We start from the raw sequence: 14010 nt of genomic DNA on the forward strand, positions 1-14010 counted from the left end.
AGCGCGGCTCCGCCCCGCGCCGACCTGAGCATTAGCATTCGCAGAAAGCCACCATCTGCGTGGCAACAATGGTCCTGCCCCAGATCCGGATGGCGGGCACAGCCATCCTTTGTGCTCATGGCAGTGGGCAGGCGGGCGGCACGTCCCAGGGGCCCGACGGTATGTGAGGAGACCCCAGGCACCCAGGCTGGGTCTTGCACACCCAGCTTCCCAAAGAGGACGCCCACAGACATCCTCAGGGGTGCGGAGGGGCCGTGGCTCCTCCCAGAGCACCTCCCGCCCTCCGCCAGCCATGCCCAGACACGGAGGACGCGTCACGGGTCAGCCACCCACAAACCCGGCGGACAGGGCGCCAGGCACCCATCAGCACCACACAGGCTTGGGACCCCCAGCCCCACTCCACCTGGGACAGGGTCCACGTGAACCGGGAGCCGCTCCGCTCTGCCAGGCCTGGGCGCCAGGCATGTAGCACGGCCGAGGCAGGGCCTGGCTCCCAGAAACCCAGCGCCCAGGGCAGGGCAGGGCAGGACTTCCACAAGCGACAGGGGCCACTCTGACGGGGCAGACGTGGCAATACCAGCGGTCCCCAGGACGAGAGTGACCGGTCGGGGGACGCGAGGCCGCCCAGATCCCCCCAAGGCCCCGGCAGCCCTGCTCAGAGCTGAGGGCGGGCCTGCCCCCAGCCCCACCGCGAGCGGGGGCTCCTCACCAGTGCTGTCATAGCCGTCTACCGAGAAGGGCTCGGGCCTCCGGTCCTCTGACACAGGGTCACAGGTGATGTGGGGGACCGCCAGCGTCTTCTCGCCTGGGCTCACCCCATTGTCCTTGTCCAGTTTGAACTTTTTCTTCTTTACCTAGAAAACCGGACGACAGGAAGTGGTCAGGTCCTGGGCGTCCCCTGCCGGGCCCTCTGCTGACGCCCGACCACCGTTGGCAACACCCTCGGGGCACCTGCCCAGGCCGGGCATCAGGACCCTCACACACTGGCAGGGGGGCTGCCGCGTGGGTGCTGCCAGCGGTCCCCTGGGAGCTCAGAGCCCCCGGGGCGGGCGGACAGCAACGAGCAGACAGTAAGCAGACAGGAACACCGCAGGTCAGGGACAATGCGGGCTGTGGCCGGCGGGGGATCAGAGCCCAGAGAGCGGGCGCACAGACTGAAGGCCGGCGGACGCGTCTCTGCAGTGGTGACCGGGAGGAAGCGAGTCCGCCGGCCATGCTGGGGTCTGGGAGAAGTGTTGGCAGAGGAAACGGTGGGTTGCAGAGGCTTCGCAGGCAGCCAGCGCCTGGGGGACCGCATCTCTCCAGGGCGGTGTGGGCGCAGGCCGGAGGGAGGGCGATGCTGGGCCAGCTGCCCTGTTCTCCCAGGACTCTCGCCCAAGCCTGCCTCAGCTTCCTTATACTGAGACCCCAAGACCCTCTTCTCTGAGACCCCAGGACCCTCTTCTGTGAGACCCCAAGACCCTCTTCTCTGAGACCCCCGGACCCTCTTCTGTGAGACCCCAAGACCCTCCTCTCTGAGACCCCAGGACCCTCCTCTCTGAGCCAGGCAGCCACAGCCACTCTGCCGCTAGCCTGTCCGGCACAGACAGCCAACACCAAGGCCCCGTGGAGAGCCCCCACCCCAGCAGGGCTGGCCAGAATCCAGCCGGGCGTGTCCCCATCGTCCTCCTCGGGACCTTCCCAGCGCTGGCCTTGGCGTGGCCAGTCCCGGGGCCAGACCTGGGCCACCCGGACGGCGGGAGCCCAGCATGGCACACACTCCTAGAGCCCACGACAATGCGGCTACCCTGGACCGAAGGCTCAGGGACAAATCCTGGCCGGGATGTGGCCTCCCCCAACTGCAACCCGGCGGTTACCATGGCGGACTTCTTGGGCTTGGGGCTGGGGGACAGCAGAGCGTGGTTCCGGGACGGCTTCCGGACATAGATCTTCCAGGTGGAGGAATCCGGGTTCTCCGCTGCGTAGCACCGCCACGCCGTCTGAAACCAGCGGGAGGGGGCGGCCGTCACCTGCGGGCCCCGCGAGCTGCAGCCCCACTGCCTGCCAGGCCCAGCTGCTGGCTAGGCCTCAGGGCGTCCTGCCCACCAGCCGCTTCCCGAGGCTGGGGGTCCGCCCCCACCTCCCCAGGCGGGGCGCTCAGACAGCACAAAAGCCTGTGAACCCGCGTCCCTCTGAGTCCAGCCCCGGGGACACCGCGCCGAGGGGTAGGGCCTGGGCCGGCAGAGGCAGGACTGAGTATCCAGGAGGCAGCAGCCCCCTGGCAGGGACCCCAGTTTCTGGGAGCCTCCAGACGGCGTGTGGTGAAGGTCCTAGGCCTAGAAACCCCCACGGCAGCCGCCACGTGGGGTAACCTTGAGGAAGGGGGGTGTTGGGATGACAAGGGCAGCCAGGAGTTCACAGGGCGCTGCTGGCCGTGGGCGCCAGGGACACGCGGGAGGGATGCACTCCTGGGCAGTGACGCCCCTGCGACCGGAGCCGGGTGCTGCGCCCTGGCCCCCCAGGCAGGGGTGGGCTTCCCGCTGCCCCTCGTCCCCCTCCAGGCCTCTCCTGCCTCCCGGGAGGCGCGCGCGAGGCTGCACACCCTCCCCATGGGAAGTCCGTGAACCCTTCCTGCAGGGAGGCCGTTTGCCGCCTGATTTACGGTCTCCCTGAGCGAGGCTGTGGGGCCATAAAACCAGCTGCAGGGGCCCGAGCCCCCAGCCCGGGGGCCGCTGCCTCCACTTCCTTCCTGTCCAGGCTTAGCGTCCGGCCCCAGACGGTGGTTCCGGACAGGCTCCAGAGGAACTGGGCAGAGGCCCTCCGCTGAGCTGCGGCTGCTGCTGCAACCTGGGGAGCCCTTCAGCTCTGGGCGCCCAGGCCACCCTGGTGGGCACGGGGGCCCGTGGCCGGGCTGACAGGAGGTGATGACCCTGCTCCAGGCCCCTGCCCGCCACACCGCCCACAGCCCCGGGCCTGCTCTGCACTCTCTGGCTCTGGGTGGCCGCTGACGGACACCTCGCGACTCCACCATCTTCCAGGGGTCCTTGTGCCTAGGCTTCACTGGCACTGAGAGGCCTGCCTGGCGCTCCAGGCTATTCCTGCAGCCCACGTCCAGGGGCTCAGGGCCGCCTGCCTCTGGGACCTGCCTCTCCCCACTGCTGTCGGGCTTGGAGCCTCGTCACGGAAGCCTGCGGGGAGGGGGGACAGGGGCCTCAGGGCAGCTGCAGCCCCCACCCCGCCCCCAAAGGCCTGGCGCTCTGAGCCCCGGCCCCGTAGGGATGCGGGCCTCTGGGAGGTGAAGGTAGGCCCAGAATGTGGCCCGTACTCTTGAGTCACCAGGCCCCAGCCGGGAGGACCGAGCCCCGTGGGTGCTGACAGGCAGGCCCTGACTCCCAGAGGGACGGCCCCCTGCTGACCCTCACTTCCCTCCCAGACCTGCCCCCACGCAGACAAGGGTGAGGACACACACCAAGGCGGCCACTGCAGCCGAAGGTTCAGAGGAGGTCCAGCAGGACTGGCCAGGCTGCGTCCTCGTCCTGAGCCCGGCCCACAGGACTGGGGGAGCTGGGCTCCCCAGCCCCGCGCCTCCCGCCAGCCAGCATCGTCCCACAGCTCCCGGGACAGGGCTTACACCGGGCGGGCGAGTCTGTGCCCTGGCCCTCTGCCCTTCCACCCTCCAGAGGGTCCATGGGAGAGGGTCAGCCGCTCTGGGGGCCGAGGGCCGCACCCAGTTCCCTGAGCAGACACAGCTGTGTTCCCTGGGTGAGGAAGGCGCACGGATGGCCAGAGGACAGCGCCAAGGCCATGGGGACATCACCTGGATGAGCGAGGCTGCCGCTGGGATCTGCCTGTTGAAGTGCTTCTGCCTCTGCTTCTGCTGGACCTTCAGGGCAAAGCCGGAGCCAAGAATCCCCTGCAAGGACAGAAGGCAGGCTCATGCCCTGCAGACGCGGGAGTGGGAGGCAGGCTGGGTGCCCTGGGCCTGGCTCCGCGCTGCGGGCCCCGCAGACCAGGTCCGTGCCTCCAGAGGCCCTGCGCGTGGCGAGCAAGCTGGGGGGTCTGAGTGTGCCCCCGTGGGTGTCTGCTCACAGGGCGGCCCCCACCTCTGCCAGCCCCCAGAGCTCAGAGGAGGCTGAGGGGCCGTGGGGACGCCCCACCAACCCGGAGCACCTACCGCCGGGAGTGCAAAGAAAGAGATGGCGAAGACAGAGAAGCAGGAGGCGATGGTCTTCCCCACCCACGTCTGCGGCACCTTGTCTCCGTAGCCGATGGTGGTGACTGTGACCTGCGGGCGGGAGGGACGGCAGGCAGCGGTCAGCCCAGGGCCTTAGGACGGGCGTCTGTCCAGCCGGAAGCCCCTCCCCCCGAGTCCTGTGTGCGCAGAGGCCGAGGAGAGAGCCCTGCGCCTATGGGCCAGGCAGCTCAGAGGCCAGAGCCCCAGGCCACAGGGTCTGGTCCCCCAGACTTAACGCTGCGAAGGAAGCAAGTCCACAGCATGTGCGCGGGCTCTCGGCCTGCCCGCGCCACCCCACTCCACCGCCCAGGAGGCCCGGAGCCACCCCCCAAGGCCCATCCTCCACAGAGAGCCTGGCCACAGATGGCACGCCGCTTCCAGACGCCAGCCCGGGTGGCAGACGCTTCACGCACCCTTTTCTCTGGGAGAACCAGATGAGCCTTCTTCTCCACTGGCGGGGGGCGGCTGTCGGTCCAGGGCATGCGCCGGGACAGCGGGGTGGAGGCCGCTGCCCCCCAGGCCCCCCATCCCACCACAGGCTCGCCTGCTGCTGGCATCTGAGGCTGGCTCCCGGCGCCCCGGGGCCCACCCTGGCTGCACCTGCCTGCACCAGAGCCCGGGCCGTGGGCTGCCTGCTGGGTTTTCGAGGAGTGGGCTCTGAGCCTGGCGAGGGGACCCAGGGTGCCCAGAGTCCCAGCTCGTCCCGTCAGCACACATACCCAGCCCTGTGACGGGAGGCTGGGCTCCCCTAAGCCAGGCCCCCCGAGCCAGGATGCTCGGCGAGCTCTGCAGAAGGCTCCGCACGTGTCCACGCAGATGAGACCAGCACAGGCGTCCACACAGAGACGGGCGCACGCAATGGCTCGGAAGCGCGGGGCAGAGGCACGAGGCCCCAGGAACCAAGAGTGACCAAGAGTCTGGGCTCGGGGGTTGGGGAGGACCGCGTGCGGGAAGCCAGGTGTCCCCCACCCCCCGGTGCAGGGCACGCTCCGGGCTCCTCAGACCCTGTCACAGACCTCCTTTGTCGAGTTAACGACATCCTTCCAGCTCTCGGAGGAAACGGCCCATCCCCGCAGAGCTGTTTGTTTTTCCTGAATTCACAGACACAAGCAGCTTGGGAATGGGCTGTTTACAGCCTGTGTGCTCGCCCCGACGGCAAGCGATCCGGGATGCGGAGCTGCACGTCCCCCCTACGGCAGGCGATCCGGGATGCTGAGCTGCACGTCCCCCTGGGCACAGACCTGGAATGCCGAGCCGCACGTCCCCCTGGGCACAGACCCGGGGAAGCGCCTCGGCCAGGGTCTCTCCTCCAGGACGGAAGACTCCAGAGGACCTGCCTGTCCCCCCAGTACATCGCACGGGTGTCACTCCATTTCCTCTTTGCTAAAGCCGCCTCCTGGATGCCAGCAGGCTGCGGGGGACGCTGGAGGCCCAGTCTAGGAGCCCAGCTCCACTGGGAATGTGGTCAGCCTGCCGCCACTCCACGGGCCACGGCCATTTGTCCAGGGCGGGAAGGGGCGGCCAGGCGTGGGGGCGAGGACAGAAGTGGACCCGCGGTGCTTGTACTGGGGGTGAGCGGGCAGCTCTGTCTGGCCAAGGTGCAGCCACGCCGTGAGCTCCAGACCGTCTGACGGGGTCTCACCCCTGTTGAGTCTGCGGGCTGGCACCAAACCAGGGGTGTATGTCCCCAGCTCCTCACTGTGATGCCAGGGTGGGGGGCAGAGGACAAACCCAAGGCTAGAGGCTGCCACACTGTGGGGTCCAGGCCTCACCCAGCCTCAGGGAAGAGGCTGGAGAGATGGAGCCAGGGAGAGGGTGGCCCTGGGGGAGGAGAGGTGCAGAGAGAGTGGGGCGGGGGCGGGGGGCGGCAGGACTGTCTCAGAGCGGCGACAGGTGGGCACAGCGGTCCCGGGGCCCAGCACCCATCACCGTGGGGCTGCCCCCAGAGACCCCAACCCAGCTTGGGGGGACAGCGGCCAGCATGTGAGGGGCCCACCCAGCCAGGCTTGCAAACTCAGGGTAAAAACAAAAGCAAACACCCCCCCCCCCCCCCAAACAAGAGCGCTTCCTTTCCAAGGGAAGTCATAAATAAACACACCAAAACCCATGTAGGCCCAGGGCACCTCGTCACGCAAGCACCCCTTCTCCCTCCTGGAAACTAGCTTGTGATCACCCTGGCCAAGAAGGCGCAGGAGTTGGGGGGCCATGAGTCCAGCGCCGCGGGGGCAGGGCTTCTCTCCCTCCTTTGGGGGGGCACAAGGGAGCCCCACACAGCCCCTGCCGGGATGCTGTGGACCCTTGGGCCCTGCCCAGGCCACATCCAGGCCCACAGCCCCTCAGCATAGGCCCTGGAGACTCTGCCCCACATGCCCAGCTCAGACATCTCCTCCTCAGGGGGCCCTTCCTGCCTCTCGGGGATCACGGCGCAAGGACCACAACTGACCACAACCAACCATGACCGTCTGCAACCAAGCCTCTGAGCACGTGCGGCTCGGGCAGCTGACCCCTGTAGGCCCCTGTGCCCCGCACACACAGGACCTCGGGAACGTGCCGGTGGGGAGAACCAGCCGGGTCAAGAGGCCCCGTCGCCCAAGGGATGTCTCTGAAGCAGTGGGAAGAGGGGCCTCCTTCCTGGGGTCGTGGCCTCTCAGGGAGCCGACCCTCGGAGGCAGACTTGCTGCCGCCCCGTTTTATAGATGGGGAAACTGAGACGGTCCCAGCTCTGCCCTGGCCCCAGAGCTGGCTGCCTAGTGTGCCTGGGGCCACCCGCGCCTGCTGCCAGGCTTGAGGGGTCAGGAAGGGCCCGCATGCTTAGCGGCATAAACACACACACACACATGACGTGTGGGCCGCAGGGAGCGGGATCCTCAGGACCAGCAGGGCTGAGGGGCATGACGGACCTCGGCGGCCACAGACACTCGAGTGTGAATCAGCTGGGGGAGGTCACTGCCTGGCATCCGGCTTGCAGGGTCGCCAGGAGAACCGTGAGCAGTAATGGCCCCTGAAATGCACAACCAGCCTTTACTGAACCCTCGCTGGGCACCAGCGGCTCGAATGGTAAAAATTCGCTGGCGATGCAGGAGACCCGGGTTCAATCGCTGGGTCGGGAAGCGCCCCTGGAGGAGGAACTGGCAACCCCCTTCCAGTACTCTCACCTGGAGAAATCCAAGGACGGGGAGCCTGGTGGGCCCCGGTTCAGGGGATCACAGAGAGTCAGGCACGACTGAGCAACTAGGCCACACGCCGGACACCCCAGGCTCCCCGCGCTCCTGCGGACAAGCCTCCCCGCGCTCTCGGGAGTGGGCACCCACCTCACACCCAGCGAGGCCCAGGGCCGCTCGGTGGGTCAGCGCGGCTCCACCCCGGCTCCTGGCCTGGTCACCCGCTGCTTCCTGTTTGCCTGTCTTCCTGATGCTGACCGGGCTTCTTTCACGCGCGCTGAAGCCGGAAAGTTCTTTCTCCAGATGACAAGGGCTGAACCCCACCCCAGAGGAAATCAGCCCTGAACACCACCCTCCCTGGGCCTGCCGAGTCCACGAAAGAAGCCATCCCCGGACAGTAAGGACGGAGAGGCGGACCTGCCCTGTGGACCCTACTCATCCCGCAAACCCCAGCAGTGAAGACCCTACTCTGGCCGGGCTCTCAGCGCCCACGGTCTCAGCCGCCGACGTGGCCGACAGCAGGTGCAGGAGGGACTCAGAGCTGGCGGTGGCCTGGGGCCCTGTGGACCCTCCGATCTAAGCTGCAGCGCAGCCGCACCTCTGCGCAGTCCGGGCAGGGGAGGAGCCCTGGACACCGCACGGTTGGGGGGGTGGGGGGCGGCCCACCGCTCCCTGGGCCCTCAGTTTCCCCAACTCCAGATGGGCCCCCCACACTGGGCGGCGCCGACAGACCTTGCCTGTGAACGTCTGGGGGGCCCTGTCCTCACCCAGCCCCCCATGCGGCCCCCAGACCCTTTGGCCTCACTCTGCCAGGACACAGTCCGGCCTGGGAAGTGGAACCTTCTGGAGCCAAGGAACCGGAGTCAGACTCGGTTTTAAACAGCGCTGGAACGCAGGGCGGCTTCCACCCTTTTCACTCCCAATTCTAAATTTAGATGCAGGGGTAAACAGGGCCTGGCAACCTCCGGATCCGAGAGACCCCCGGGCGCTCCACAGAGAAGCCCGTGTTTGCAAAAGCTGCTTTTCCCTCCACTCAAACTTTAACACAAACAAACGCATTTTGTTCCAAGGGCAGAGAAGAAAGTCTTAAATCCTCCCCGACACCTCAGCAGCCAGGCGTGGGGCGCCACACTGGGAGGGGGTGGGGAGCTCTCACCCCCGCGTCAGGCGCCCCACCTAGGGCGGGGGAGCGGAGGGGACCCCAGCCTGGAAACCGAGGCTCAGTGAGCAGAGGGACCGACTTGTGATGTCCTCCTGGGACAGTGCTGTCCCCGGCAGAGGAGGGTCCCCCAGCGTCCATGTGCCCCTGGGCCCTCGGAACACAGGCCTGCTTGGAAAGAGGGTCTTTGTCGATGCGACTGGGTTAACGAGCTTGAGGGGAGATAGTCCCGAGCTCCTGGGTGGGCCCTGCACCCACCAACCAGCGTCCCCATGGGAGACGGAAGGTGCGGCCACAGGCCCCAGAGCGCCTGGGCCTCAGAGGCTGGGAGAGGCGGGAAGGACCCTTCCCCGGAGCTTCAGGAGGCCGCCAGCCTCGATCTTGACTTCTTGTCTCAAGGCAGAGCGAGCACAGTTCTGGTGGTTCACCTTGCTGCGGCCGCCCCGTGGGCCCCAGACAGAACCAACTGTTTCCCAGGAGCATCCACTCATCCGGCCAAGCCTGGGGCTGAGGGTGCCGGGGCCACCCCCGGGGCACCGGCAGCCTGCCCACTGGGTCCACACGCGGCCCTGGCCAGCTTCCCCCAGCCTGCCTGAACCGCCGCCTCTGCAGAGGAAGCACAGTGCAGGGCCTGTCCCACGGCCCAGACACCCAACGGCAGGGTCTGTCTCCCGCGTCCAGCCAGAGGAGCTGGTCTGGGGCAATGCCGTCTACCCATGGGGGTAGCCTGCCCGGCCAGCAGGCCTCCCCATGCCAGGTCCCTGATAGCCGCACAGCCTGCAGGCAGGCCCTGGGCCGCCCGCCCCAGGTGGGGAGCCTCGGGGTGCGGGCTGGGCTCGCTGCCCTGGCGGCCCGCAGTGACGCCACGCAGAGAGGGCCGCCTGGCCCCGAGTCCCCCGCGGGCTGTCCCACTTGCACGTCCTGACTGCTTGTCCAGGGCCTGCTAGGGGCACAGCCCAAGCGCGAGCCCAGCCTGCTCCGCCCGCTCGGACAGCTGCAGGGACGCTGCTGCCACAAACGGGGGTCGTCTGCCCGGAGCCGGGCGGCGGGGGTGCGGGGCCCACGGGAACAATGGCCAGGCCGGGCCCATGGCAGCCAGGCTGGGGCCGCAGCTGACGGCGAGGCTGGGGCACCAGTGCCAAGCTGGGCACAAAGGAGCCGTTTTCCCGGCTGGCGGGCGGATGTTTGCACAGGTGTGCGCGCGGGAGCAGGGCTTGCAGGGGCCGGGCTGGGGGCAGCTCCGAGGGAGAGGCCGGGAAGGCGGGCGGGCGGGGCGCCGGGGCCGGGCACCACTCACCAGCTGAGCCCCCTCCCCCCCACGCGCCTCCCACTGCGCCGTCTGGCCCCGGGGAGCCTCCCGGCCCCTGGCAGCGTGTCCCTCCACAGGCCCCGCCTGTTATCAGAAAGTGACCCCTCCCCTGCTGGAGCAGGGGACGGAGTGCCCTCCCTCCAAACCTGCCGGGGGGCCAGCCGTGCCCTGGCCCGTAGGCGGCATCAGAGCAGCTCAGCACATCCTCACCTTCCCGGTCAGCCTGGCATGTTGGAAGCTTCCAGAAAAAAAATGCTGATTTGGCCAACATGAGGAGCCCCGGCCTTGGCCTCACCAGGGTGGGGATGGAGACACGAGTGGCTTCCTGCCCCACCCGGAGCAGCGGGGACAGGCCTCCCCCAGGAGGGTGGGGGCCCTGGGCCGAGGCCGAGTTCCCCACCCCACCACCATTCTGGAAGGAAACACGTTAGAGGTGGACACAGCCAGCGCCCCGCTCAGCCTGGACCTGCGGTTCTGTGGAGCCAGCACTGCCCCCAGGCCTCAGCCCCATCTCGAGGGTGCAGCCTGCGACCCCCTCCTCTCCTGGGCTGAGCAGGTCTGGACGTCAGCCACCCAGCCCCCGACTCAAAGGGGCTCCATCGGCCACCCTTGACCTCGGGCATCTCATAACCGGGGCTGGAGTCATGCACTCTGCGACTCGGGCTGCTCTGGATGCTCCTGGTCACTGGGCCTCCTGACGCTCCCAGGCACGGGGGCCCCTGGATGCTCGGGACACTGGGCCTCCTGACGCTCCCAGGCACGGGGGCCCCTGGATGCTCGGGACACTGGGCCTCCTGACGCTCCCAGGCACGGGGGCCCCTGGATGCTCGGGACACTGGGCCTCCTGACGCTCCCAGGCACGGGGGCCCCTGGATGCTCGGGACACTGGGCCTCCTGACGCTCCCAGGCACGGGGGCCCCTGGATGCTCGGGGCACTGGGCCCAGGGCACCGTGCAGGGAAGGAGGAGGGCCAGGCCCGGCTGATGGCCCAGAGACAGGGCTGCTCCCCCGCCCACCCTCCACAGACAGGGTCTGTCCAGGCCACCAGGACCCCACACGTGCCGCTCCCAGGCCAGTAAGCTGCTGACCACCCTGCGTCTAAATGAGAGCCTGGGACCTGTCTCCCCACGAGGCCCAAGTGGAGGGTTGTTGAGGGGCGTCCTCTGCGCCCTGAGGTCACACAGCAGTGATGCTGGGTTCCTGTTGTGACCAGGACCCGGGGTGGGGTGGGGTGGGGGGCATGCATGGTTCAGACACCCTGGCCATGGCTGAGGCACCCGCAGTCACCCACAGGCAGGCCAAGTGCCATCCCCACCCCCCAGAGCAGAACCCAGGGCCCCTGCACACTGCCCCAGCCGCGGCCAGCGCCAGACATGAGGGCCCGGCCCCCATCAGAACGGGGGAGCTCCCTTTCTCCCAAGGCCCCTGGTCTGGCGTGGTGGGGCTCTGGTTGCCACCTGACGATGAGCTCCCGAGTGCAGGGACGCTGGGGGGCCTGGCGCTGAGCCTCACAGAGGCGGGCCCTGGGGTGCCGGGGGACTCGGGACCGGGGTGGGGGTGGACGGTGCTAGAGGGCCTGGCCCGGGGTTGGGGGGAGGAGCTGGGGCCGCCTGCGGCCACAGCCCCAGCAGATACCCCTCGCGCACTTGCCTTCCATCCCAGACTTTCCTCCGCAAAGCCAGCCTCACAGGTAGAAACTTCACGGGCCCCACGACAGTGACAGCTGGGCTCCGGGCGTCCAGGGTGGGGCCTGGCCACCCGCCCGGCCTTTGCGCAGGCCTCAAGCACTCAGGGGGCAGGTCTCGAGACCCCAGGGCCCCGGGGCGGCGCGCTGTGCCCCCACCACCTGCCCGGGCCCGGTGTGAGCAGTGGTCTCACGGCCCGGAGGTGCTAACTTACCACTCCCCACCACAGGGCGTCCGCGTAGCTGCCGAACTCGACCTGGCCCGACTCGTTGACGGCGTCCTTCTCGGCCAGGTAGACAAAGTAGGAGGAGAAGATGAGGCCCAGGAAGCCGATGTACAGGGTGGTGATGAGCTCCTGGGGACAGACGGGGAGGGCGCTCCGTCAGCCAGCTCCCGCGGCGCCCCGGACGGACATCATGGGCGGGGGGGCGGGGCGGGGCGGCCTGCCAGCAGCCAGCTCCAACCGCTACCCGAAAGTTCCGCGTAAAAGCCAGCGTGTCTGACACGCAGACATCAGGCTTGAAAAGCAACCTAGTTTCCCCAACTTGTCAATGGCGAGGTCAGGCCTCCCCGTCCAGGAGTTAGGCCAGAGCTGGCCCGCCCACCGGCTCTCTTTCCCGCAGGACCTCAGGGAGACGCAGGGATGGCCTCACGAAGGGGTGCAGGCTGGCCCCCCAGCCTTCACGGGGCTGCTCAGGGTCTGCACGGGTTTAGGTTTCTGGGCGTCCTGATGCTTCTCCCACATTAAACGTCCATCTTCCACCTACCCGAGCGTCTCCTCTCCCAGCTGGAGGGAATGTGAGCACACCACCGGCCTGGCCAGCGGGGGACTCTGGCAGCCTCGGGTGGGGGTTGGACGGCCTGGCTGGCTCAGGCCGAGGCTGCTCTGGGGCCCCGCGTGCCCCCCGACCACGCACCTGGCGGTGGATGAAGACCACGGAGCCCAGCAGCCTCCAGGTTCCCCCCTGGCGGTCGACATGCAGCATCCGCAGGATCTGTAGGAAGCGGATGCCCCTGCGGAGGACAGGCCCCTGAGGGCTCTGGGCGACCCCGCACCCCCCATCCATGTCGCCCTCCCGCTTCCCAAGCACAGCGTCAGGGCGGGGACCACACCAGGCCCGGAGCCAAATCCACATGTTCCTCAGTTCCCTGGGCGGCCAGACGGCCTTCTGGGGGGGCCTCCCCAGGATCATCCCAGTTTACAGATCAGTAGACTGAGGCCCCCAGACCTTGGGGTCCCAGCCTGCGTCCTAGAAGCCAGTGATGCCCCTGACTCAGCGTGGGCTCGGAGCCTGCCCCCCAGCACCCGCACCCCCACACCGCCGGGTCCACAGTCGTGCGTACCTGATGGCCGAGGTGGCAAACACCTGCCCTTTGGAGCCCACGCAGAGGACCACCATGGAGGCCACCACCACGATGAGGTCTGGGGGAGCAGAGCCACCATCACCAGCCTGGCAGCTGGACACCAGCGAAGAGCCTGGCGGTCAGCGGGACAGGGCCCCACGAGGGGGACAGGGAGACGCCCCGCGGGGGAGGCCGGGCCCCCTTCCCAGCCACGTGTCCAGGCCTTATCGGCCGCTGAGAGCAGTGCACACTCAGGCTGTGCCGAGCGTGACCGGACCCCTGCCCTGCCCCGTCAGCAGCCTCTGGGGGTGACGACCTGGGCGCCGAGGCTGGCCACCGATGGGGGGCCTGGAAAGTCACCCCGCTGGCCCGGGGTCCCAGCCCCATCATGGCTGGAGGAGGCTGCTGGCCTCTCAGGCCTCAGGGGGACTCCGCCTGGTGGTGTGTGTGATGGGGGTCTACCTGCCAGATTCCGGGGGACGGTGCCCAGCTTGTGTCTGGAAACCTTTGGGTGAACCTTCTAGGGCGGCAGACATGACTCACCAATGATGGAAATGGGCTTCCGGGCGAAGCGCAGCCGGCCCCAGATGCCCACGTACTTGCTGCGGCAGCCGGCCGACCAGAGGCGGACCACGTACTCCGTCCCAAAGAACACGACCAGGACGATCTCCTGCGGGGACACGGCACGTGAGCTCACCTTGCGGCCGCACCCGGGGGCAGGCGCCACGCCAGGAGCCTCTGCCGAGACACGCACGGGGAGCAGGTGGCCCGGGCCCCCGTCCACTGCGTCGTCCACCTGGACAGGCCGGCCGCCCAAGCCCAGGTCCACCACTGTGCTCGGCACCACAGAAAAACGGTGAGACATTATGACCGAGTGGGCTTTATACCCGGAATGCAAGGTCAGTTCAACACATGAAGATCAACCAGTACAATACATCACATTAACAGAATGGGGGGGCGGGGAATCTCATGATCTCCTGATCACAAAAGATGCAAAAAAAAAAAAAAAAAAAAGCCTTTGACACAATTCAGCACCCTTTCATGATAAAAACTGTAATCAAACTACGGACAGAGGGAACCTGCAACTGGGTGATAAAAGCCATATATGAAAGCCCCACAGTGAACACTGCACCCACACG

The 14010-nt window shown here is 67.9% G+C and overlaps 1 protein-coding gene across 1 annotated transcript in view; it reads right to left on the bottom strand.

Annotated features, from left to right (window-relative positions):
- KCNQ1 (potassium voltage-gated channel subfamily Q member 1) overlaps window positions 1-14010 on the bottom strand; it is a 362001-nt gene that overhangs the window by 255743 nt on the left and 92248 nt on the right. The window contains exons 3-10 of the mRNA XM_065938008.1: window positions 13415-13541; window positions 12872-12950; window positions 12445-12541; window positions 11742-11882; window positions 4154-4264; window positions 3797-3892; window positions 1857-1979; window positions 710-854 (exon numbers count right to left, since the gene is read on the bottom strand). Coding sequence (XP_065794080.1) covers window positions 710-854; window positions 1857-1979; window positions 3797-3892; window positions 4154-4264; window positions 11742-11882; window positions 12445-12541; window positions 12872-12950; window positions 13415-13541 — 919 coding nt within the window. The remainder of the gene's footprint in view (window positions 1-709; window positions 855-1856; window positions 1980-3796; window positions 3893-4153; window positions 4265-11741; window positions 11883-12444; window positions 12542-12871; window positions 12951-13414; window positions 13542-14010) is intronic.

Source organism: Muntiacus reevesi, chromosome 5 (genome assembly GCF_963930625.1).
Source record: "Muntiacus reevesi chromosome 5, mMunRee1.1, whole genome shotgun sequence".
NCBI lineage: Eukaryota > Metazoa > Chordata > Mammalia > Artiodactyla > Cervidae > Muntiacus > Muntiacus reevesi.